This window comes from Elgaria multicarinata, chromosome 5 (assembly GCF_023053635.1).
Source record: "Elgaria multicarinata webbii isolate HBS135686 ecotype San Diego chromosome 5, rElgMul1.1.pri, whole genome shotgun sequence".
NCBI lineage: Eukaryota > Metazoa > Chordata > Lepidosauria > Squamata > Anguidae > Elgaria > Elgaria multicarinata.
In genome coordinates this window covers 33420488-33443756 of record NC_086175.1, presented here as the reverse complement: position 1 = coordinate 33443756, position 23269 = coordinate 33420488, and the positions used below count along the sequence as shown (strand labels likewise).

The following is a 23269-nucleotide window of genomic DNA, read 5'->3' as shown; positions in this document are numbered from 1 at the left end:
GCATTTTGGTTTTTTTAATTTTAATTAGTTTTCGGAGCTTCTTCTGGCTGAAAAGTGAGTTATAATAAATGCACATGCGTGGTAGTTTATCTCTCAAATATAAGCACATGAACTCCCTTTTTTTGGTAAAGGAATGAAGGAACTGACAGCTAATTTGAGGTGCCTTGGATTAAAAGTTGGCATATAGTAACTCTGGAGGGATGGTATCTTGTCTGATGCTGAAACATATGATTTATTTGATGTATTATGACAAAGGAGTGATAAAAACACACATTTTAACTTGAAAAGCCTGCACTGTCTCTGTGGAAAGTATTAATCATTCAGCTATTAGCATGTTTTATTCTGCTTGTGGTTTAACAACATCGTAAGCTATCTCCAATAGAAGAAGCGATATACATTTTCTCTTATCATCAACAATTAGCAATGCACCAATAAGCTTTTCTTGTTTTATTTTTTTATGCCTTCACTTTAAACTAGCCCAATTTTGAAAATCAGACAGGGTGTGCTCCTTTGAGTATTCCTTTAAATTTTCTAATTTCTCTTATGGTTACCTCATTACTCTGGAAGATATCATAAAAGGACAGGCTTTGCATTCGGTACCAGCAGACATATGAAATGGAAACAGACCGCTGATCACTGATCAGTCCAGCAGGTAGAGAAGGACAGTCACTGATAGTGAGAGGATCTTCTACCACAAGAAAGAAGGTGGGAGCGAGAGAGACAGAGAGGGAGAAAGAAAGGAGGGAGAGACACAGAGAGAAGGTATAAACTATAATGCCCATGTGACATTACCTAGAGAATTAGGAAAGTATGATTGTACTTTGCCTGCCATGGGGACAGCTGTGGAACTGAAGACAGATGTGTAAAGTGTGGGATCTGCTTCTAGGTTGCTTAATAGTTCGCTCTGATTATTTAAACTCTAAAGAGTTTAGGCACAGGGGAAAGCTTGCTTCAAAAAATTTAGCCGTGCTTATGAGGTAAGTATGCAGTCTAAGAGGAATATTTTTGTACCTAAAAGATTTAGTTGATTAGCTCTATTGAACCAGTAAAGATGCACTGTAGCTAAGGCATAAATCTCTTAAGTGTTCCTAGTAGCCCCATTACACAGTGTAACTAAAGCAACCTAGAGGCATTTTCTGAGGAAATGGGTGTCTGCAGGTACCTTGAAGAAGCTAAACCAATTTACAGTTTACTTGAAGTTCCATATTATCCTTTCCTTTATAACAAGTTTTATTGAAGAGATATTTGTTTTACAAGAAGTGTTTGCTCATTCCATTTTTAACCACATTGATATAGTCTTATTTTATGGAGAAGGCCTAACAACAGGCCCTTAATTACCATCTCTTCAAATAGCCTTTTTAAAGTGGTGGAATTAATTGTTGAAGTTCCAGATGAAAGCTGAAATTAGCTGTTATTAAAATGTAATATTGTTGCATGCATTCTGCATTTCAATGAGCTAGAGATGGAGCATTTTGATTCAACATCCCACTGATTTCTGTAAGATTGGTTTAGCTGTAGTCAAATGCATCATTAAAAATACACACAGACATTTCCTGTGATAGAGAAAACACAAGTGAGGAAGGCAGATGACACTGAGAAGAGAATATCCTAAGATTCCAAAGAAAAAGAAAAAAGCCTATAAGAAAACTGAGTTGCAGTAAAATACAGATTCCAAACTGCAGCAGCCAGAGTCAGGGTCAACATCCTTTCCAAATTTACTGAGGTAAAAGACTACTAATAGCAATAAAATTCTTGCAGGAAACTCTATCCTAAAATCTGGAAATTAATTTAGAAGTGTAAAAAAGAGAAAGCCACACAGTTATCAAAATGATTCACAAATTGCTAAGTAAAGATTTTTTAAAAAATGGTCTCATGTTTAATATATCATTTGAGCCAGCTTAATGCCATCTCCCAGTGACTGATAGTTCCTGCCTGTCACAGAGGAGGCAGAAAGGAAATTGCCCTTGAAGAACACTTCTTTCTGGAGCTGCAGTCCAGGTTGTTCTGAGGCAGATACCTCCACAGCAATACTAAAGTCGACCATGGAAACGCTGGTATTTCGGTGCCAGCAGACGTGCACCGTAGTGTTGCCACGGTGAGGAGCTTGACGTTCAAGCGAGGTGCGGGATGCATTGAGATCGTCTTCCGATTCCTGGTCTACAGTGGATTCCTCAGGGGACTCTATGAAACGCAGGGAAAAACCATCTCTTTTTTCCCCTTGAATTGAAATATATATGAAAATGTTAAGCAAAAGACTATCTCTGATCAGTGTTCCAAACCTGTGAAGTGGCATTGCTTTGCATGTGAATGGGTGCGAGAAAGAAACTAGTAGGATATTCCCATATTCCATAGGAAAAGACAAACTATGCCACAATCCAGCACAGAATTGGGCACTTCAGTCTGCTGCTTTCTGTAGGCTTAAGCACATGCAATTCTGTGCTGCAGTGCTGCCTTTGTAAATAAAAGCAACCCAGCATTCATTTCTTTCTTTTCCATATTTGGTTCTTAGATTTTTTTAAAACACATTTTTCTATAAAACCTCATGATAAATCAGACTGAACCTGTATGGATCATGATTGATTCTGTTATTCTGACAGAATAAGATCCTTCATGGACCTTATTCTGTAGTTACTAATGCTATGTGGGCTTGGGCCATTATAGTTCTGTGTTAAGTTTTATTTTGGAATATTTAAGGTATTTTTGATCTGATTCACACGACAAGCTGGAGTTCGGATTGAGTGTGGGATGTCACTTAACCATGGGTTGTTGTGTTGTATGAAACCAGCCATGCTAACAAACCATGGTTTATTAATCACAAAGAACACACAATTCACAACCCAATAAAAAACCAGGAGTTTTCTTCATGTGTTGTTCCTGGTTAACAAACCATAGTTTGTTAGCACTGCTGGGTCCGCACAACACAAGAACCCATGATTCAACAACAATTCACAGTTCAATGACAACCCACACTCAACCAATACTTTGACTTGTCATGTTGTGTGAACCCAGCCTTCCTCTCTAACTGCAGCATCTTCCTTCCCTCAAATGCACATTGGTAGAATTGTTACAGTTAATAAAAACTGATGTATTGCATTGAAAAACAATCGCCACACACTCTTTGGCCCATTTCACATGTATCGATAACCCATGGGTTGTTTAAACTATGGGTTGTCAGGAATGTGAGCAAGGGAACAATCACAATGACTCCCATGTGCTTGCTAATTCTGTTTTGAATCAGCTTTAATCAACAACCTAGGAATGCTGCAGTCATGGGATATTTGATGTGATGTCTATGTTTTTTTGCTGGGTTAAGTCTTGGTTGTTTTAACCCTACAACAACTCAGAGTTCTGGGTTCTGACATCACATCAAATAACCAAGGAATAGGATGTTCCTGAATTGTTGATTAAAGCTGACTGAAAGTGAAAGTGACAAGTATTGTGAGGAAACACGCTTGCTCCCTTGCTCGTGGCCCCACCAATTTGTGGGTTAAATAACCCACAAATTGGTAATATGTGAGAATAAGGTCTAACTGAACTGAAATCAAATACAAAAAGATAATGCCAAGGATCTGTTTTTTGAAAAGGACAGTTGAGATATTTATTTATACCTATATTGATAAGTGGTAAGATTTTATTCCACTTAATTATGTTTTCTGCATTCCACAGCCTTTCCTTGTTCTGTACTTACTAGTATCAGGTGGGCTACTCCCTAGGAACTCCGGAGCAGGGCCATTACAATTCTCTGCCAAATCAATTGCCATCTGTATGTCCTCAGTCCACTTGTCCATTTCCGTGCGGCTGCTAGAAAAAGGAAGGAAGACCTTGTTCATTTTACTGAAGCAGCGATGAGCTTCAGGAGTCTGTCACAATTAAGCTGAGCCTATTTATCAGCCCATTTTCTTGTGCCACACTTTATCTAACCAGGTTAAAAATAAAGTGGCATGGAAAAACATAGCCACGTTCCTTTATAATACCTAGTCCTCGTATATTGAAAAAGATGATTAAAAGTGCATCAGGAATAATCGGGATCATCTAATCTGGAGTAATTCTTTCACGGCACCTCTTCTATGGTGTGTGTGCCATTCTCCCAAATCTGTAACGAGGTGTACACAGTACAAATTACTTACCTTGCAGCGACGACAATGGACTGGTGTTGCCCTCTCAGCGTAAAGCAGTGAGGAACCCCCCATTCTTCTTCACTTTCTTCTATCTGGGGATACAAACATGAGAGGGAAGGAAATTAGCTGACACCCATATGACAAGAGTCTTTGAAGGAGTACAAACCATGGAATGCCGCACTATATGAAGACAGTAGCGGGTGATGTTGTTTCTGGAAAAACTAGGCTTGAAGCTAGTTTTTCCAGAAACAACATTGCCTGCTGCGGTCTTCAATACTAAGGAAATTATGGCAAGAGATATAACAGGATCAGAGCAATCCCTGTTTGGAGCCATGTTGTTCTACGGTTCTTAGCCATTCCTGGTAACTTCACAATTCCAGAGATTCAGGGTTACCCCAGATGGGAGGAAACACATAATTCACAGCTGCTGCTGTTGCTGTAGCAAATACTACATTTAGATCTAAGTAAGTCCATGAGGATTGAAAATCACAATAAAAACAAAACAATAATGTGAGTATGTGCACCACAAAATCCTATTAGCAGACCTCTGGCAGTGCCACATGTCATCTCTAAAATTAGAATGTATTGCTGAAGAATTCTGTAGTTTGGGGATGGGCAATGCATGATCCTCCATATGTTTTGGCCTACATCTCCCATCAGCCCTGGGCAGCATAGTCAATGGGGAGGAAGATGAGAGTCTTGGGCCAAAACATCTGGATGGTCCCAAATGGCTCACCCCTGCTATAGGTTCTAAGCCAATCTTCTCCAAGCTGGTGTCCGCCAGATGTTTGGCCGTCTACTCCCATCAGCCCAAGCAACACAGCCAGTGTCAAGAATGCTGAGAGTTGTTGTTCATAACATCTGGAAGGCACCAGGTTGGGGAAGGATGTTCTAGGCTTTGCTTGGTCTTTTTCATCAACTAATTCCACGTGGTTCCCAGTTGATGGAGCCACCATCTGTACAGATTCCTACTAATCAAAAGGATGGCTCTGATTTAACTCAAATCCACTAAAGTTTCAAGCCACTCAATCCCTGAGAGCAGCATGTCAGATTTATTTATTTGTTCTAATTTCTAACTTTCCTCTCAAAAATGCTCAAGGCAGCTCATGCTTCAAAAACCATAAACAAACAAACAAATTAACCACACCCTCTTACAATTTGAGAGTGATCAGCAATAGTAATCAATCAACTTACCATCATACCATATAGAGTAAGCTGCCCATGGACTTTAAACTGGTTTGATGCTGTTAGGCCTCTGCTTGTATACAGCAAGACATCATTGAACTAAAAGACAAAAAGCAAGAATTAATTCAACTTGGTTGAAACAGCAGATCTAAAGTCTGTTTCTTAGTGTTAAGGCCAAAACAGACATGATCTTAAATATGTATCTAGCAGCTGCATCTTCTTTTTTCATTATTAATCTAGAATAGGGGCAGAGGCATTGATCTGGATTGGGACCCCTGCATGTGGGTCAGGGGGTGCATTTAAGATCCAGATTGGACCTCCTGCATCTTCTTTAGAGTAAAAATGAAAGGAAAAAAGCAGCGATGCTGCTAGATATGGAATTAAAGTAACATCTGGACATAGCATAAAGGCCCTCAAATATGTTCACCACTCTGCATATAATGCAATGTATAGTAAATAATTTTTGTATGACCTACTATATGTTCCTGCAATCCTTCAATCATTTATGCCCAATGTGGTGACATGCAGGCATATGGGCTTGCATCCTGGAACATGTACATTATTTCCAGTGGGATAATCACATGACCCAGTACTTAAGAGTGTGAAAAAAACATCCAAACAAATAGATCCAAATTGATGTGTTTCTCCCTTTCCTTGCCTACAATAACCCAAATGTCTCTCAGCTTCTGCAGTGGTGATACTAGTTAGTATGATGCCTCAAAGTTCATGAAATAAATCTTCAGAAAGAGCCCTGTCAGCACTCACTAGATCCTTAAGGGCTCGTCTCTAAAGGAAGGGTTTTTGTTTTATTTAAGTATTACATATTAGCTATGTAGCATATTCTAGTATGATTGGAATTGGCTTTCTTCTATTCTCATCCTGGGTGAAAACTCTTCAAGTCATACATACATCATTTGCATTTTGGACTCAAAGCTGAAACACCAAAAGATGAAAGCATTAGTGTGTATATGTTAATAGATATTTGATCAGAGGGAACAGGGAATGCAGATTTATATTTATTTATTTATTACTTTTGTATATCGCTCCACAGCCAAAGCTTTCTGGGCGGTTCACAAAAGTTAAAACAGTAAACACTAAAAAAGTATACAAAATTTAAAAAACATCAGAAACATAAAAACAACAGTATAAAAACAACAGTATCCATTTTTTTTAAAAAAAGTTCTGGGGGCCATTAGAAAACAAGCTTAGCTTGACCTAGAGAAAAGTCTTGACCTGGCACCTGAAAGATAACAGTGTTGGCGCTGGGCGAGCCTCATCAGGGAGATCATTCCACAGTTGGGGGGCCATCATCAAAAAGGCCCTCTCCCTTGTTGCCATCCTCCGAGCTTCCCTCGGAGTAGGCGCTCAGAGGAGGACCTTAGATGTTGAGCGCAGTGTATGGGTAGGTTCATGTCGGGAGAGGCGTTCCATCAGGTATTACCGTCCCAAGCCATGTAGTAGGCTTTATAGGTTAAAATGCCAGCATCACTGCTAATGAAAATGTGCCAGTGCACAAGCATGGCCCTTATGGCCACAAAGGTTCAGCTGTTAGGTCTCAATTGACTTAGTGACTTTGTAAAGGAAAGGGGAGGGGAAAGCAGCCAGCAGCAACTCAGAACGTAACCCGGATTCTAAGAAGCCCAGAGACCAGCTGAACGTTAAAACAGTTTTAGTTATTTTTATGTCTATAGTTAGATTGTTTTGGGAATGTGCATGTGTAATGACTTATGGCACCTTGAGTGCATGCAGAAGGGGGGGGGGTCTTGGAATTAATAAGTCAGACCTGGTCACCTAAGAATCTCCTGCAGGCAACAACCAGGCAGGGAAAAGTCAGTACTGAAATAGTGAAGCAGGTCCTTTTTTTCCTTTTGGCCAACTTAGTCAACTTATTCAAAATTTCTATGGGCCAGTAACCTTTTCCAGGTTTATTTGCCAAAATAAATAGAACATCTTTATAGTCTGTGATGGTCATAGCATCACGTAAAGCCTCCATTTTCAAGGATTGCCCATAGCTAGAAGATGGTGATCCTAGCTAATAAAAGATTCTGGATTTAAGCTAAGTTAGTCAAAGGCCAGATCTACACCAAACAGGATATGACACTTTGAAAATGGTATATGGAGTGTGTCCTGGGCCCCAACAGTTGTCACTACTGTTATAAACTGTTTTAAAGCAGTAGTGTGTAGATCCTGCCCCAGTCATTTTCTGAAACCTAAGAATTTTGCCATCATCACCCTTAATCACATGCACTGTATTCCACAATTCTGCAGAAGTGCAGAGAAAGTGCAGAATGTGACATCAAGGACATACTTTAGCTTCTAGAGAATCTCAGATTTGCATGTGATATATTTAATCCAATGCTAGGTGCAATTTATTTATTTTTAACTTGGCCATGCCAAATTAAATGTGTTCTATTCCATGATTTCTCTTGGATTATTTAACAATGCACACCAAGCTCTTTCTGTGGATTCCTTTCCTCCCGTCGCTTGGCATTTATTGCACAGTTGTATTTAATTACCCACAATACAAGCCATTCCTGTCACTTACCAGGAAGAACATCCGCTGCTGTAAGCCTTTTCCAGACAACTTACTAAGGCTACCCAGTCTAATAAATTCCTGTGTACGAAAAAGAACAAACATGAAACATCAGTGCTCTATTCAAAAATCTGGCTGGAAGTCTGGGAGCAATTAATGAGGCATCACTGACTTAACTACGTTAGGCCTGCCGGCATGTATAATTCAGCTACATTCAGGTGACATCCACTTGAATTTTTGCTTTTCTGTCCACCAAAATCCGCTTCTGGTGTTACTACTGCCACACCCATCTTCTCCACACCACTCTGGCAATGTTGAAAACCCAAGATCAAATGGCAGGAGGCTATGATATGCACTCTACCCGCAACAGTGTAGTCTCAGTTTTTGGGAGGGGAGATAGTGGTGTGGGAAGCAACCTTGTTGCCGGCTCCTTGGAGGAACACAGGACATTGGAAGCTTCCTTAAGCCAAATCAGAGCATTGGTCCATCTATTGCTGATGCTATTAAACTGGCACAAGAACAGCCATAATATTTTAAGGGCAGTAGATAACATTTGACTTAATTCCAAGAAATCATATAGAGGAAACAGAGTATCCACTTTCTAACAATAAACATACACACACGCTCGTGCTGACAAGGTACAAACTCCTATGGAGCAATTCATAGCTTGATCAACCTTTCCTGCAGCCACGTTTGCCTTTTGCATCACCCATTTCTGCCATGCAACGCCTGGGGAAGGCAAGACAATGGAGGGAGACACCTGCCCCCTCATGGTAGGAGGATCATACCTCCTACCATGGTGGCTCAACCCTATGGGTTGACCAGGGCCCATTTCTTTAAAAATAAATAAATAAATAAATAAATAAATAAATAAATAAATAAATTATAATCTGGATCAGGCTCATGGAATATTGGGCATCTGTCTTTTGCAAAGCTAACTCTGGTGCCATATCATAAATGGCTTATGGAATAGCCCTTGGCTTCAAAAGCAGTTTGCCATGCAGCAAACAGCTTGTGCAGAACAAGTCTATGAGTCTTGGGGCTCATCTACACCAAGCAGGAAATTCCACTATGAAAGCAGTATGAAAGTGGTATATAAAAGTCAGAAGCCACACTACTGCTTTATAGAGGTATTGAAGTGCACTGCAGGATCTACGTACACTACTGTTTTGTAGTGGTACTGAAGTGCACTGACAACTGTTGGGGCCCATGACACATCTACACCAAGCAGGAGATAGCACTATGAAAGTGGTATGAAAGCAGTATATGGTATGTGTCAATGGGCCCCAACAGTTGTCAGTGCACTTCCATACCGCTATAAAGCAGTAGTGTTGCGCCTGCCTTTTATATACCACTTTCATAATGGAATATCCTGCTTGGTGTAGATGAGCTCTTGGGCTCATGGAACTAGTTCTTTGGATCCTGGCCTCCTGTATTATTGAGCAGGTAGCTAAAGTATTTTGCAACTAACTTCCGCCAATTCAGTTTTGCTTTACAAATATAATTATGCCCCCGTGGGAAAAGTTTGGTTTGGGCTAGTTTTGTTGCCACAAACCATTAAGGCAAAGGATTTCAAACTTTGTGCCTTCAGGGAACACATTCCACGCGGAGCTCCTGTGAGCCTGCTACTGAACCTCTGAGTGCACTGCAGACAGTTCTAAGGGGTGTGTACCTAGGTCCACGGGGCTTTATTATTGGCACACTGCAGGGGAAGACCAGTAGTGGTGGGAAACATCTGTCCACTATTGGGACCTTCTCATTGAGGAACCCCTGACAAACTAACCCAGTTCCTTGGAACACTGTCTGAAAATCACTGTCTAAATTATTTTATTTTATTTTTATTTTATTTATTACATTTTTATACCGCCCAATAGCCGAAGCTCTCTGGGCGGTTCACAAAAATTAAAATCATCATAAAACAACCAACAAGTTAAAAATACAAATACAAAATACAATATAAAAAGCACAACCAGGATAAAACCACGCAGCAAAATTGATATAAGGTTAAAATACAGAGTTAAAACAGTATAATTTCAATTTAAGTTAAAATTAAGTGTTAAAATACTGAGTGAATAAAAAGGTCTTCAGCTGGCGACGAAAGGAGTACAGTGTAGGCGCCAGGCGGACCTCTCTGGGGAGCTCATTCCACAACCGGGGTGCCACAGCGGAGAAATATTCTTGCTGAGAATATTTCATTGCTCTCGCTGAGAGCAATGGAAGATGACTGGGGAGATTGGACTGGCTAGAAACTGGTGTGGGGAATACAGAATAAGATCCCATTAAAGTCTTACTTAGAGTAGGCCCATTGAAATGAATGGGACTTAAGTTAACTAATTTAAATCCCATTCATTTCAATGGATCTTCTCTAAGCAGGGCTTATATTGGAGTTTGCTCACAGTGTTATATTTAAATTTATGTACAGGTATAAGAAGGTAGAGCAAGTTTTCTGTCTCTATGTGGACAGAAAATATCAAGATGATAACCGTCTGAAAGCACATGAAGCCATTCTTCTGCTGGAGGTCTGGTCCTGGAAGCTCCCTGGGAACCAGATGCAAACTGCTCTGAGTGTGGGGTGTAAATGCAACGAATAAATCAATGAGAGACAGTGAGGTGTAGTTGACACAGTCTTGGGCCAAGGAGACTTTGGGAGTCATAACTGCACAAAATTATGAAAGGGACGTTAGGGTACGGTTAGAGAAGAGGAGCAGAAGGTTGCAGAGCACAGAGCCAGCAAGCGGAACCACAAATTCTTACTCCAGGAATTGAGCAAGATGAGGAAAAAACCCTCAAGGACAGGATGCAATTAAAACACAAGAGAGATGGTAATGAGCAATAAACAGAAGCCAGGAACAGAGTTATTTCCACACAACAAAATGTAACTAACTAAGTCAGCGGGGAACAGAGTACCCCGTAATTCCTTCTATACCTCTGTGAGAGAATGGCAATAAAGTAGCTGGGAAGGCTACATAGAAAGCCTTGTTGAATAAATGCCAGTTCAATGTGGCGACAACCACAACCGGCTCATAAGGTGCACGTTAGCAGCAGAAGCACTTCTGTGTGATGCTCCCAGAATCACAGAGGTGGGATGCAAAACAGGAAGAATTGTGTTTAAAATTGTGTTTGTGGTGTAGGGGTTTAGAGCTACTAGGGCAGCCTTCCCCAACTTCGTGCCTTCCAGGTGTGTTGGACCACAACTCCCATCAGCCCCGGCCAGCATGGCCCATCCATAAGGAACCAGATAGGAGAAGGTTGTACGAAAGTGTTGGTAGCCAGCTCTGCCTTGTGTGCTGATTCTGATGGCTGATCTTGGTTAGCAGTGGATCAGTGCAGAACTCGCCTCCTCCCATCATTTATTCTGCCGGTCCAACTGAGACTGAATCTACCTTCTTTTTAACCCTGCAGGTGACTGGGCTTGAGAGTGTCAATCAACTGCAAAACTTGGCATGGAAACATCTCGTTAGTCTCAACCTCTGACATCATTTCCGGGCATCCTTGGACCAAGGACATCAAAGCAAGAGGCATTACCAAACAAGCAACATGACTTTCATTGGGGAATTCAAAAGAAAGGTTTTGTATCTGGGCAGCCTGCACTAAGCTTCAGTGGGATCTTTGGCCCAATTTATTTGTGGCACGATTGCCGCCCTGCTGTGGTTAAAATTGTTTCAACCATGCAGGCCCCACCGGCACACACATGAAGTTCATCCATTCGTTACATCTCTGTATCAATAGCCAAAGTTCTCTGGGCAGTTTACAAAGATTAAAAACCATGAAAATATTATATTTTAACATAATATAAAAAACATGTGCATACAGCATATAAGCACACCCACGTCCACACACCACACGCCCTTGTCAGTTGGTAAGTATTACACATCAATAAGTGAATGGCTGCAGTCTTGGTTTCGTTTTGCTTTTTTAAGTTGCCCCTTGGAGTGTTTTGAAGTTGTGCAAAGGCAAGTGGTTTGAGAAGCCAGCTCCCTTCCCATCCTAGTCGGGAAGATGATCTGTGGCAGGGCCCTAGGCAGAATAAATGAGGGAAGCGCTTCGCACCCCGACAAGCATTAAGGGCACAAGAATTGTTGTTGTTGTTGTTATTATTATTATTATTTATTGCATTTATATCTCATTGATCTCCTAGTGGCCTTTGGTACTACTGACCAAGTTCAACGTTCTGGGGCACCTCTCCCGTATGGTGCTGGGAGCACCATTTTATGGTGGTTTTGGTCCAGTCTGGTGGGGCACTCCCAACAGGTGGTGCTGGGAGATTATTGTTCAACCACTCAGGGTTCTATTCTGTCTCCCAAGCTCTATTGAAGCTATTGGGAGAGGTCATCCAGGGAGTCTGGGGTTGGATATAACCAATATACTACAACACCCATCTCTCTCTCTCTCCTTTCTTTCTGATGCCAAGGAGGCTGTGGAAGTCCTAAATCAATGTCTGGATGCAGAGATGGACTGGATGTGGTTTAAGAAGCAGACAAGATGGAAATTCTGGGAAGACACGAATAGGAATGCTGATTCAAGATTGGAAGCACAGCCAGTTCTGGGCAGGATTATGCTCCCTCAGAAGGGCCACGTTTACAGACCGCAAAGCTCCTGGATCCAGCACTGTTCCTGTTTTGCCCCAAGCGGCAGCTGTGGCTATATGTGCCAGCTATGTTCTAAAAACAGAAGCGAAGGGGCCATCAAAAAAAGGTAAGGGTGCCAGTCCTCTGTTGACCTCAAATTGCTTTGTGATATCCCAAGTTCATATTTTATTTATTTATCTATTTATTACATTTATATAGCACCCCATAGCCGGTTTACAAAAGTTAAAAACAGTGAGCATTAAAAACAAATATACAAAAATTTTAAACCATAAAAACAGCAATATCATTTAAAACAACTATTCTGGGGTCAGTTAAAAAAACTCAGCATATGTTTTTAACTGCCTGGGAGAAGAGAAAAGTCTTAACCTGGCGCCGAAAAGATAACAATGTTGGCACCAGGCGAGCCTCGTTGGTGAGATCATTTCATTTTTACATTTCTTAGTGAAAGACCTTCATTATTCCATCCCACACACAAAAAGCAGTGTTTTGTTTTTAAAACAATTTCTCCTAAGTCTATCCTGAATGCATTTCATCCCAAGGGTTATTCTGTCACTTACCCTTCCTGGAGTCACCAGATTGTCAATACCTATCAAATCTTTTTTCAATTCATGCAGCTTCTGGAAGTTTTCCATTTTCAGCATGCTGCTGTGAAGCTGAGCCACCATTTCTGAAATCTCTGCCAGAGCAGCTGTGAAATGAAAACAAACAAACATTAAAAGACAACAAAGAAATGCAAATTGCCTGTCCTGCATCCAATTGGTCCCACTCTACCAGATGTTTGAAGAACTGCATATAACAGTCTATGTTACAATTCTGGTAGCAAATTATTATTTTTTTGCCAACTCAATAATGGCATACAAATCCACAGGGTTTCGAGGATTAGGCTGGAAGTATTGCAACAAGAACAGACAGGAGATCATACACTTCTATTTTTAAATTTTATTTATTTATTACATTTCTATACCAACCAGTAGCAAAAGCTCTCCAGGTGGTTCACAAAACAGAAAACCATGAAATGCATTAGCATAATTAAAACATTAACAAGTTTTAAATCAGAACAATGCTCGCATTAAAAAACCCAAAGTAAAAGCCAGCAGCAGTGCAAGATTCATAAAACACACTAACCCATTCAAAACAACAACCCTGAAAGACTAAAAAGCCTGGGAAAATAAAAAGGTCTTCACCTGGTGCTGAAAAGGCCACATGGTAGGATAGCATTCCACAATTGGGGGGCCGCCACTGAAAAGGCCTTGAAAAGCATCACAGCATGGAGACAGTATGGAATGATGTCACCTCATGATACTGGTCTCCTATTCCCCTTGCCTGCTCACCTTTTTCGGCTGCTTTGGGACAAAGTCCTGCATGCTTAGTAGGCAGGACAGGAAGTGGGCAAAGGGACCAGTGAAACAACATGGCATGAGGTTCACTGGCTGCACACAGTCCCCATCTAAACCTGAAGACCTAGCAGCAAATTGTTACAGCAAATAATTTCAGACTCTGCTTTAGCTTCACCTCCTCAATGGCACTACAGCTTTCAAGCATATTACACTAGAACTCTCCACTTTTCAAGGAGAGTTAATTCTTCAAGCTGATAAAAGTGCAGTTCCTCCAGGTTTCAAGGTTACTTACTGTCCCCAACATGTGATTTTTAGCTTGCAGGTCTGCACTTCATATCGTAAAAAGAAAAAAAAATAGCACACACATTTCTTAGCAATTAAAAAAAAGCCCTGATGCAGCATTTTGGGCATGTTTCAAAATTGGACACATGGCTTCCATTCTATATTTAAACCTTACATTCCAGCTTTTCCACCCACCAGAAGCCACGTTATTCTGGATGGCTGCCTAGAAATATCATTAAGAAGCTTGAAAGCCTGAAGTGATATTGCCTGTAAACAATGATCTGCAGTGTGTGTGTGTGTGTGTGTGTGTGTTTAAAATGTCTTTGTAGAGACTGTACCTATAGGACTGCTATGGTGGAGCCATCACTGACACCAATGAAGCCCAAAGCATAATCCTGCTGTGTTCAAGTAGAAATTACTTGACATATTTACCCTGATTCCTGCATGACTGTTCAATTGTTTTCAAAATATGCCAAAAGTATGCCAAAATGGGAGACTTAAGCTGACATCTGATGCACACTTACCTGGTAGCAACTCCCACTGAGCTATCTGGAGATTACTCTGAGCAGAAATGCATAGCATTGTTCTGTTAAGGACTTAACTATATTGCATGCAAATACATGCAATCAGACCGCCAACCCCCCCCCCCCAAGTCCTTTTTCCAGAGAAAACAGCTCCGGAAGTCAGTTTAGAGTGAAGAAGTAGTGCAGCAAGTTGTGTTTAATCCTTACCCCTACCCTCCGGATCTCCCCCTTCTGAAGTAGCTTTCCTTGAAAAGAAGAGGCGGCTATACACATATTTGCATGTAACACGTGCCTTGGACCTAAGAGATTTGGATCTACTGCCAGAGAGCACAGAGAACGATCTCCCATCCCAAACGGTCCCTTACCTCTAGAGTCCCTGAAGTCCACGTGATTCGGTGGATAGTGTTTACAAAGCCTTTCCATTATCTGCTTGTAGTGCATAAGCCTATGCAGAGGCCTAAGAAGGAAGGTATTGAGCGGTAGGTAACAGACTTTCTGTGTCTCAAAGTCCCTGCATAAGGTTTCCAGCTTGCGAGAGTTTTTGATGCCATTCTCCAACTCAAAAAGAACCTCACTGTGCTTCCGCAAATGAATTGTCAGTTGCTGGAGAGAGAAAGAGAGATGAGCCCACATGGGACAGTACACACACTATGTTACTGTCTGAGCACAGGCCACGAGAAAGGAGAGCTTGGAGTCACAGTAACGGAGAAGAAAACACTCCATTCTTCCACTGGAGCATGCCCAGACTGGAATTTCATCCCAGTAGCTCTCCCTGCCCAGTCAAATTCCTAGAGATCTTAGCTGGGTGCTGCTTAAGTTGACTAGTAGCCTGCTGACCCAGATTCATATGTGTGGCCCAGAAACACAAATAAATTGCTGCTTTCATATAAAGGTATCTATTCTGCATGTAATAAAATAAAATAAACACCTTATGGCAGGAAGGTGACCTAGACATTTTAACAGCAGTATTTCTGTGACATCTTGGACACTTAAGACAATCCAGTTTTGTAACTGCGAACTCCAGTCTGACCGATTGGTTCAGAAATCGATTGACTTGTTTTCATTTGAGTGAGCAAATAAATCTGCATGTTCGAATTTGTAGGCGTTATTTGTACCTTCATACTCTGAATGTTCTTCAGCATAACATCCCCGATTCTTTGGTAATCTCCTTTCAAGTGGGCATTAGAGCGGCCTTCCCTGCCAGCAACAGAATTATCCACATCAGTCAAGCATTATAACTGTATCATCACTCAGAGAGAGAGAGAGAGAGTCTGTCTGTCTATCTATCTATCTATCTATCTATCTATCTATCTATCTATCTATCTACATACACACACATTTTAAACCAGGATTGCTCTGCACTGCAACTTAAAATGAATCTACTTAATATGCTGTTAATTCCTGCATGAAGTGCATGTTTTCGTCACAACAGCTTACACTTGTAACAATGCTGAGGCCGTGAACTTTACAAACCGATTACATTTTGAAGACAAAAAATGGCAGTAAGAGCAACCTTTTGAAAGCTATAAGTGCAGAGAAGCTAAGGTGGCTGGGGAGAGAAATAATGAATCTGTCATCTTCTGCGGACTAGAGAGTGGAAGAGAGTGCAGAAAAAGAAGAACAGGAAGAAAACTTAAACACAGCAGGACAGGAAGCATGCCTATTTCAGGAGTGGTATTATGGAGGGGTGAGAGACTGCTGTCCAAGATATAGCAAATCCAAGCTCTCTTGGGCATGTTGATCTAGCAGTGTGGTTCTTTGGACCCTGGCTGATTTAATTCCTACTCATTTCAACAGGGGCACTTTCCAAACAAATGCTCTTATGATTGTAGTGCAAGCAAACCTTCTGAATCTGCAGGGCTTTAGATACAGAATAAGGATATTCATGCACTACTTCTTGATGAACATAAACACCATTGTATTCAGCAGCATCCTTACCGCGTAGCCTCTTGTGTACTATTTTGTAGTTGGAGAAACACAAGCGGAAAAACAATTATCCCAACCAGAACCAGTTACTGAATTATCTCTGCACAACAGATATTTTCAAAAACCTAGAAACAAATCACGGTGCCAAACTGTTTTATGTTCATTGTAAGTGGACCAGAGAAGTTCCTTAAGTTGTCTTATAATTATATCCCAGAATGCTGTATCTTCCATGAAATACTCTCAGATCTGAGTAAGCAGAACAAAGCAAAGGATTTCCTCCCTGGCCAAAATCAAAAGTGATGCTTGCGCTACAAGCAAGGTATTAATCTACTGTGGAAGTTTTAATGTAAAAAAAAAAGTCACAAGCTTGGCATTAGGTTCAGTTCCACTTACAAACATGTGAGGTGGAACTGCCTACAGATGTTGAGTGAAGCACTTGAAAGACAATTGTAAACTTCCCTGTTTGGGCGATGAGATTTCATTTATGCCATGTTCTTTAGGGGCTTTCAAGTTATCTTTTCCATCCATTTGTCTTCCTCTTTGAAGGGAAATAGTGTTTCCTGCCAGTGGATATTTTTATGGGTATGCATAAAGATGAAAGTTACTTGAATAACAAAGGAATGTCCCAGGAAGCTGTAATAGCCCTATTGCCTGAGCGTAAAGTGGTGACTTGTTAGATTTCAACTACATTCAGTGGTGAGGCCAGGGTTGAAGGGGGGCAAGATGTCCCAGCTGCACACTCCTGGTGCTCACTTCCCCCCCCCTCCACCTGATGTTCACTCTCTCTTTGCTATTCCGCCCCCTTACCAGGCAGTGGTGAAGACGGTGGCAACTTCTTCTCCTTCTAAAATTTACAGAGGAATTTGGGTTCATTCCAGAGCAAAGCCAGAGTCACACCTGGCATCATGATTTCCTCAAAAGGCCTGTAGAGGCCTTCAGGGGGAAACAGGATACTGGGTACAACTGGAGTTTCACTCTGCAACACTCTTGACTTCTTTTGTAAGTTAAAAAAGAAGAAAAGAACATGTGGCAGCTGCATTTGGAAGCCCTCTGGGCTGCAGAGCCCTAGACCTGTGGCCAGTGAGTGGTCTTGCAACTCTTCATAAAGTTTGGTCAAAAGAACAATGGGCAGAAGGAAAATGGCTGCCAGTGTTGTTCTGCAAGTACTTGCAGAAGGGATTATGTAGTCCTATAATAAGTAGGTCCTACAGAATTCCTGGTGCTGATGCTTGTGCAAGAGGCTGTGCAAGTTGCTGTGCAAGTTGCTGTGCAAAGGGAAAAGCATCTTCAGATTTAGTTTCATTTTTCTCATGCAATGTTCTATCATGAGGTGTAAAGCGGACTTTCTGAGGAGAAGACCGAGCACAGCATGCTTTGCAATCACTCATAAGCTTCCGATGCTTCAAAACCAGAAGCAGCACGTTGTACATAGCAATTGAGCTGCTTTGTGATTGGTAACACTAGAAATCATGCTTTAGAGCCAATTCTACCTCTCCCCCACTTATTGGCATCTACATTTTCGATGCTAAATTTATTACATCAGGGGAGCAGTGAAACATTAATGTCTTGCTGATTTTTTTGCTGATATGAAAATGTCTTAGGCTGGACCCACTGAAATCAATAAAAGGCAGAGATAGGCATCCTATTGCCCTCCAGATGTTTTGGACTACAATTTCCAGAAGCCCCAGCCAGCCTAGCCAATGATCAGGGATTATGGGAGTTATAGTCCAAAACATCTGGAGAGCACCAGTTCGCTATCCCAAATATAAAGCTAGCCAGGAAGAAGTCTGCCAATGCAGAGATGTTCAAAGATTAGACAACCAGTTGTTTAAATGCCTTCCTCAATTTCCCTAACAGATTAGAAAGAAAAAAAACCTTTCAAAATCATTCTACCTTATAATTTGCCTTTGAGATAAAATAAACTGGCATTGATAGGAATACTACTAATCTATTTCTTACATTGATATTCAGCTCTTTTCCCGAGGAGCTCAGAATAGCTTGCGCATAGTGCTCAGCTGGTCTCCCATCTAATCAGCACTCAGGGGCAGACACTTTAGGTTCAGCAGACCAACTGCTTTGATGCCTTCAGACTATACTTTGAGCGTATTTGACAGGATTTTGTAAGGACTACTGAGATAATGTGAAGTGCTCTGAGCATTATAAATACAAATGCCAGCTAAACAAGTTTTCTGATCCTTTGAGCAAATACAATGGCTTGGTTCCAGAGGAAAGTTAACTTAAGGAAGATAACAGAAGGAGGGAAATTTATCTTCCTTGAACTTCTCTAAGTTAACTTAACTTGCCTGATTTGGGGCAATTTTTCTCTCCCCCAGCAGTCCCCTGTGCACCATCCTACATTGTTCTGAAGGGTTGCCTGACTGTCCAGAAAGGCTGTTGCTGGGTACGGGGGGTTGCAAGCGATGAGAAATTTCCTTTCCATGAACTTTCTTAAGTTAACACGTCTTAGGATCCAAGCCAACATAAGTAACTGTAGCCAGTAGGGTAGCCAGTAGCAGCCCAGATTACTCCCATAACCCTACCCGTACCTCAAATCGGACAAGCCACCTACATCAGTAACCAAATTCTTTAGACTTCCTTCTTGTGATATCATTTTATCCCATTCTGTGGTCCCTTGATGCTTGCAGGGAAAGATAGCAAGATCTGGCAGCAAGATAAGGTAGATCAAGGACCTTGAATAGATCCAAGTTGTCTGGGTTTAGACACACAATAACCAATGGTGGTTTAAATAGTCGATGGTTGGTTATTTAACCCACCATGGGTTATCATGTTGTGTAGAGGGAGTTTTTTAACCAAGAGTTGGTTATTTGGCTGAAATAACCAATGCAAATAACGCTGTCCAGAGTTGGCCATTTGAACCACTGTTGGTTATCGTGTTGTGTGGCAGGCACCTTTGGTTATTTCATTGGCCACTGAGTCATAAGGCAAGAGTAGTCAAAGTAGTGGCTGCTGCTTTAGCCCAGCTGGCAGGATAGTTTTTTGGCAGCAATGTCTGGTGGGAAACTAGAGGGAGGACTGAGGGGGGCGGAGAGGGGGGATGAATGAGTCAACTCAGCATGGATTAATAGTCAACTCAACACTGATCCTAATCTACACTATGGTTGATTATTAACATGTTGCTTGGGGAGTACCCCCTAGATTAAACAACTGTTCCATTGATTATTACCCCACCATTGACTATCATGTTGTCTGAACACAGCCGCTGTCTCAGCAGGGAGCTAAGGCCAACAGAAGCCTTATATAGGCTGATAAGGCCTGTAGGGTGGTCAACTCTGCCCCTCCTAGATGAGCTGACTGGATTGTTAAAGCACCCTTGCCTGATTTTGTAGCCTAAAATTTCTTGAGGCTGGGGAGATGCCAGTTCTGCCAGGAAATCATCCTCCTCTGAGCCAGAGGATGATGGCAAGGCAGTGTCCTCTGGCTGGGGATTGTCCTGCCCCTAAGGAAGAAGCCTGTGCCTCATCCTCATCAGAATCCTCCACTGCTAGGTGTCATGGCAATATCCACTGGAACAATTGTTACAACAGCACTTCCTTTCAACATCAAAGTGATCGCATTATGTTATGGATGGGCCGCACAAGATGTTTGTGAGATACCATGCCAAGAGCCTCAGCTCTCAGACTATGAAATCAGAAGATACATACTCTCAGTTAAAATAAAATATAACAGTAATATCCTCAGAGAGAAAAAACCCACACACAACCCAATCTGAAACAAATAATTAACATGCTGAATTGAGCTGTGAGTTTAAGGGATCCCATAAATTGGGAATAAAGAGAAACAGATCTGAGTCTTTTAATTGAAATAGCATATGTAAAGACAAGAAGCACTTCAAGGTTACGTTTTGTCATACATGAGACTTTATCGAAGGAGAAATAGTCCACAGCCAGCCTAAGTTTACTAGTTTATGGCCTAAAAATTAAGCACATACAGTCTTTTAAACAGTGCAAACATTCTCCTTGTCTCCTATTCATTTTCTTAGCTGGTGTCATATGTTTGACCTTGTAGCTGCCCCCTATTTTACTGCGCATTCTGAAGCAAGTGAAGCTCTTTGGTAGTATTATAATACTTAGTAAGTAGGCCACTGGGAAGCTTCACAGGAAGAAGCACTTGCAAACCTTTGTTTATTGTTTACTGGCAAACTGTAGTAGTTCAGGGGATGGAATTAACCCAAAGTTCATTGCACTTTATAGGCCTATCTTGGAAGAATGTGATTGCAAGCAGGGACAGTAACGATATGCAGATTCGTCTTTCTAGCCTGTGACTTCAGGATTTTATGTTTACTTCAGGAAATCTTGTGTTTTAAGATTCATCCTGGTTATTTTTCCATTAGCAAATTCCTTATTCTATTGCAATCTTTCCCAACCTGGTGCCTTCTCTGATGCTGGATTTGCCAGCTGGAGTTGACGGGAGAGCTGTTCTAATATCACAATTTTTGCTGGCAGCCTAAAACACTACAGCAAGGGTGGGCAGTTTGTGGCCCTCCAGATGTTTTGGCCTATAACTTACATCAACCCCTCATCATCGGCTATGCTGGCTAGGGCTCATGGGAGTTGTAGGCCTAAACATCTGGAGGTCTACAAGTTACCATCTCTACACTACAGGGTATCTTACTAATTTTCATTCTTTGCTCTGAACTTGTGAACTGGCAAGCAGAATATGGAGAGTGACATCTTTTTCTAAAACTTTCACAGACATATGTTGCTACTTGGTTTCAGCATCCTATGTCAAATTTGTTCATTGGTATAAGAAGTCAAATTATTCCTATTTTGACACTGCATTCTTATATGCCTCTACTCAGAAGTACGCCCCACTGAGTTCAATGGAATGCTACTGCCAGGCAACTCTATATACATGTTTACGTGGGCATAAGTCCCATTGAACTCAATGGAGCTTACTTCTAAGTAGATGTGTATAGGATTGCACTTATGCGTTAATTTGTACACTAAAACCTCTGTTGCTAGGAATGAAATTTAACAGTTTTTTTTTAAAGGGGGGTCAGGAATATATTTCTTCCCATTGTTCTCTAGGATGTTAAGTTATTCTCTCTTAAAACCATTTTTAAACCGGTGCTATCATCAGATGCCATGCCAAACAATCCCATGTCAGTGAATAGCATGGTCACCTAAGGCTCCCTTTGAAAAATCCTTAAAAGTGGCAAGAGAGGAAGCCCTAGTGACTCAGGGTGGCTACAGAATGGACAATTTGGCCTATAGAAGCCATTCCCAATTTCTGCTTATAAGTGAAATGATTCTACATAGGAAAAGGGTGTGGCATCGATTTAGCCCAACTGATCTGGAAATACGGTCATTGGGTGCCTTTTTTTTTGCTTCATTTAGGTAGCTCAGTGGTAGAGTGTGTGCTTTGCATGCAGAAGGTTCCAGGTTCAATCCCTGACATTTGCAGGGTCCTGCCTGAAACTCTGGAGAGCGACTGCCAGTCAGTGTCAACAATACTGGGCTGGATGGACCAATGGTCTGACTCAGCATAAGGCAGCTCCCTATGTTCCTGTGACAACCCAAGAGGTTTAACCCATAGTAAGGGAGGTCTTAACTCGCTTTGCACAATATATAGGCTGGTTTGAAAATTAGCTTGTTGAACGTGTATACTTTCCTTTCCAACCCAGACAAAAACCTACTTTGGAGATGTCTTTGTCCACAAGCTATTGTGGGTTGAGGATAAACTTAAGCAGAAGCAAATGAACAGGTTGTCTCTGATGAATGCAAGGATGAAAATGAGGAGAGTCATCGCTCTCAACTTTAACTAAATGAAGAAGGAACTAAGAAGTGCAAAGTGAAGGCTACACTTCAAATAACTCTTGTGGGTTTGGTTTATGAAACACAATTATGCAGACAGTGACAGCGTTCATGCCTAACACAGGGATGGGAAACCTCCGGCCCTAGGAATGCATGTGGCCCTCACAGGGCCGGTGCTACCATAGAGGCCACTCAGGCGGCCGCCTAGAGAGCCATGCTAAGAGGGGCGCTGGGCACAGCACAGCACTCATGCGCGTTGGCTGTGAGCCAGCCCGGCCCGAGGATTCAGCTGGGCCTGGGCGGGCAAGATGGTGCCTCGCGCCCACCCAGCCAAAGAGAAGCCAGGGACGGCTCCACATTCGGACTTCCAGAACGCGCCCGGAAGAGAGAGAGAGAGAGAGAGAGAGAGAGAGAGAGAGAGAGAGAATGTATGGGTGAATGGGGTCTTTGAGTGAATGCATGTGTTCATGCGTGTGTTTGTTTGGAGTGAGTGATGCTGAGTATGTGTGTGCACGCGCGTGTGAGTTGGGGAGGATGATTTGGAGGTGATATTCCTATTAAATAATGCATTTTAGACCCATAGACGTTCCTTTCCAATTTGTTTGCTATAATTGGCATGACATATTTCTTGCACTTTAAAATAAATTTAGCAGTTTCAAGTTTTGTGCTTCTTATTTTTTCCAGGAAACATATGTTCTTAAAAATCAAAGTTGGCAGTTTTTGGGTGTGTGTGTGTGTGTGTGTGTGTGTGTGTGTGTGTGTGTGAGAGAGAGAGAGAGAGAGAGAGAGAGAGAGAGAGAGAGAGAGAGAGAGAGAGAAAGTAGCTCACCTTGCCTAGGGCGCAAAATAGTCTGGCACCGGCCCTGGGTCCTCAACCTAATTTCAAAAGCTCTCTGCAAGCAATCAGCTCAGACTTTTGGCCAGAGCAATCTGTCCTTCCCTGGAACCCCTCTGGGTGGGGGTGGGGTAAAAGGGAGAGACAGGAAGGAGGAGGGAAAGAG

General features: G+C 41.7%; 1 protein-coding gene across 6 annotated transcripts in view; it reads right to left on the bottom strand.

Annotated features, from left to right (window-relative positions):
• The window catches only part of FARP1 (FERM, ARH/RhoGEF and pleckstrin domain protein 1), a 194293-nt gene that overhangs the window by 4540 nt on the left and 166484 nt on the right, over nucleotides 1–23269 (bottom strand). For 4 of the 6 annotated variants that reach the window (XM_063126101.1, XM_063126104.1, XM_063126102.1 and 1 more), the window contains exons 17-24: nucleotides 15684–15765; nucleotides 14934–15171; nucleotides 12983–13113; nucleotides 7849–7917; nucleotides 5313–5402; nucleotides 4128–4210; nucleotides 3689–3801; nucleotides 2018–2217 (exon numbers count right to left, since the gene is read on the bottom strand). In XM_063126101.1, the coding sequence (XP_062982171.1) occupies nucleotides 2018–2217; nucleotides 3689–3801; nucleotides 4128–4210; nucleotides 5313–5402; nucleotides 7849–7917; nucleotides 12983–13113; nucleotides 14934–15171; nucleotides 15684–15765 (1006 nt within the window). The remainder of the gene's footprint in view (nucleotides 1–2017; nucleotides 2218–3688; nucleotides 3802–4127; nucleotides 4211–5312; nucleotides 5403–7848; nucleotides 7918–12982; nucleotides 13114–14933; nucleotides 15172–15683; nucleotides 15766–23269) is intronic. The other 2 variants (XM_063126105.1, XM_063126106.1) reach the window with 1 other exon arrangement.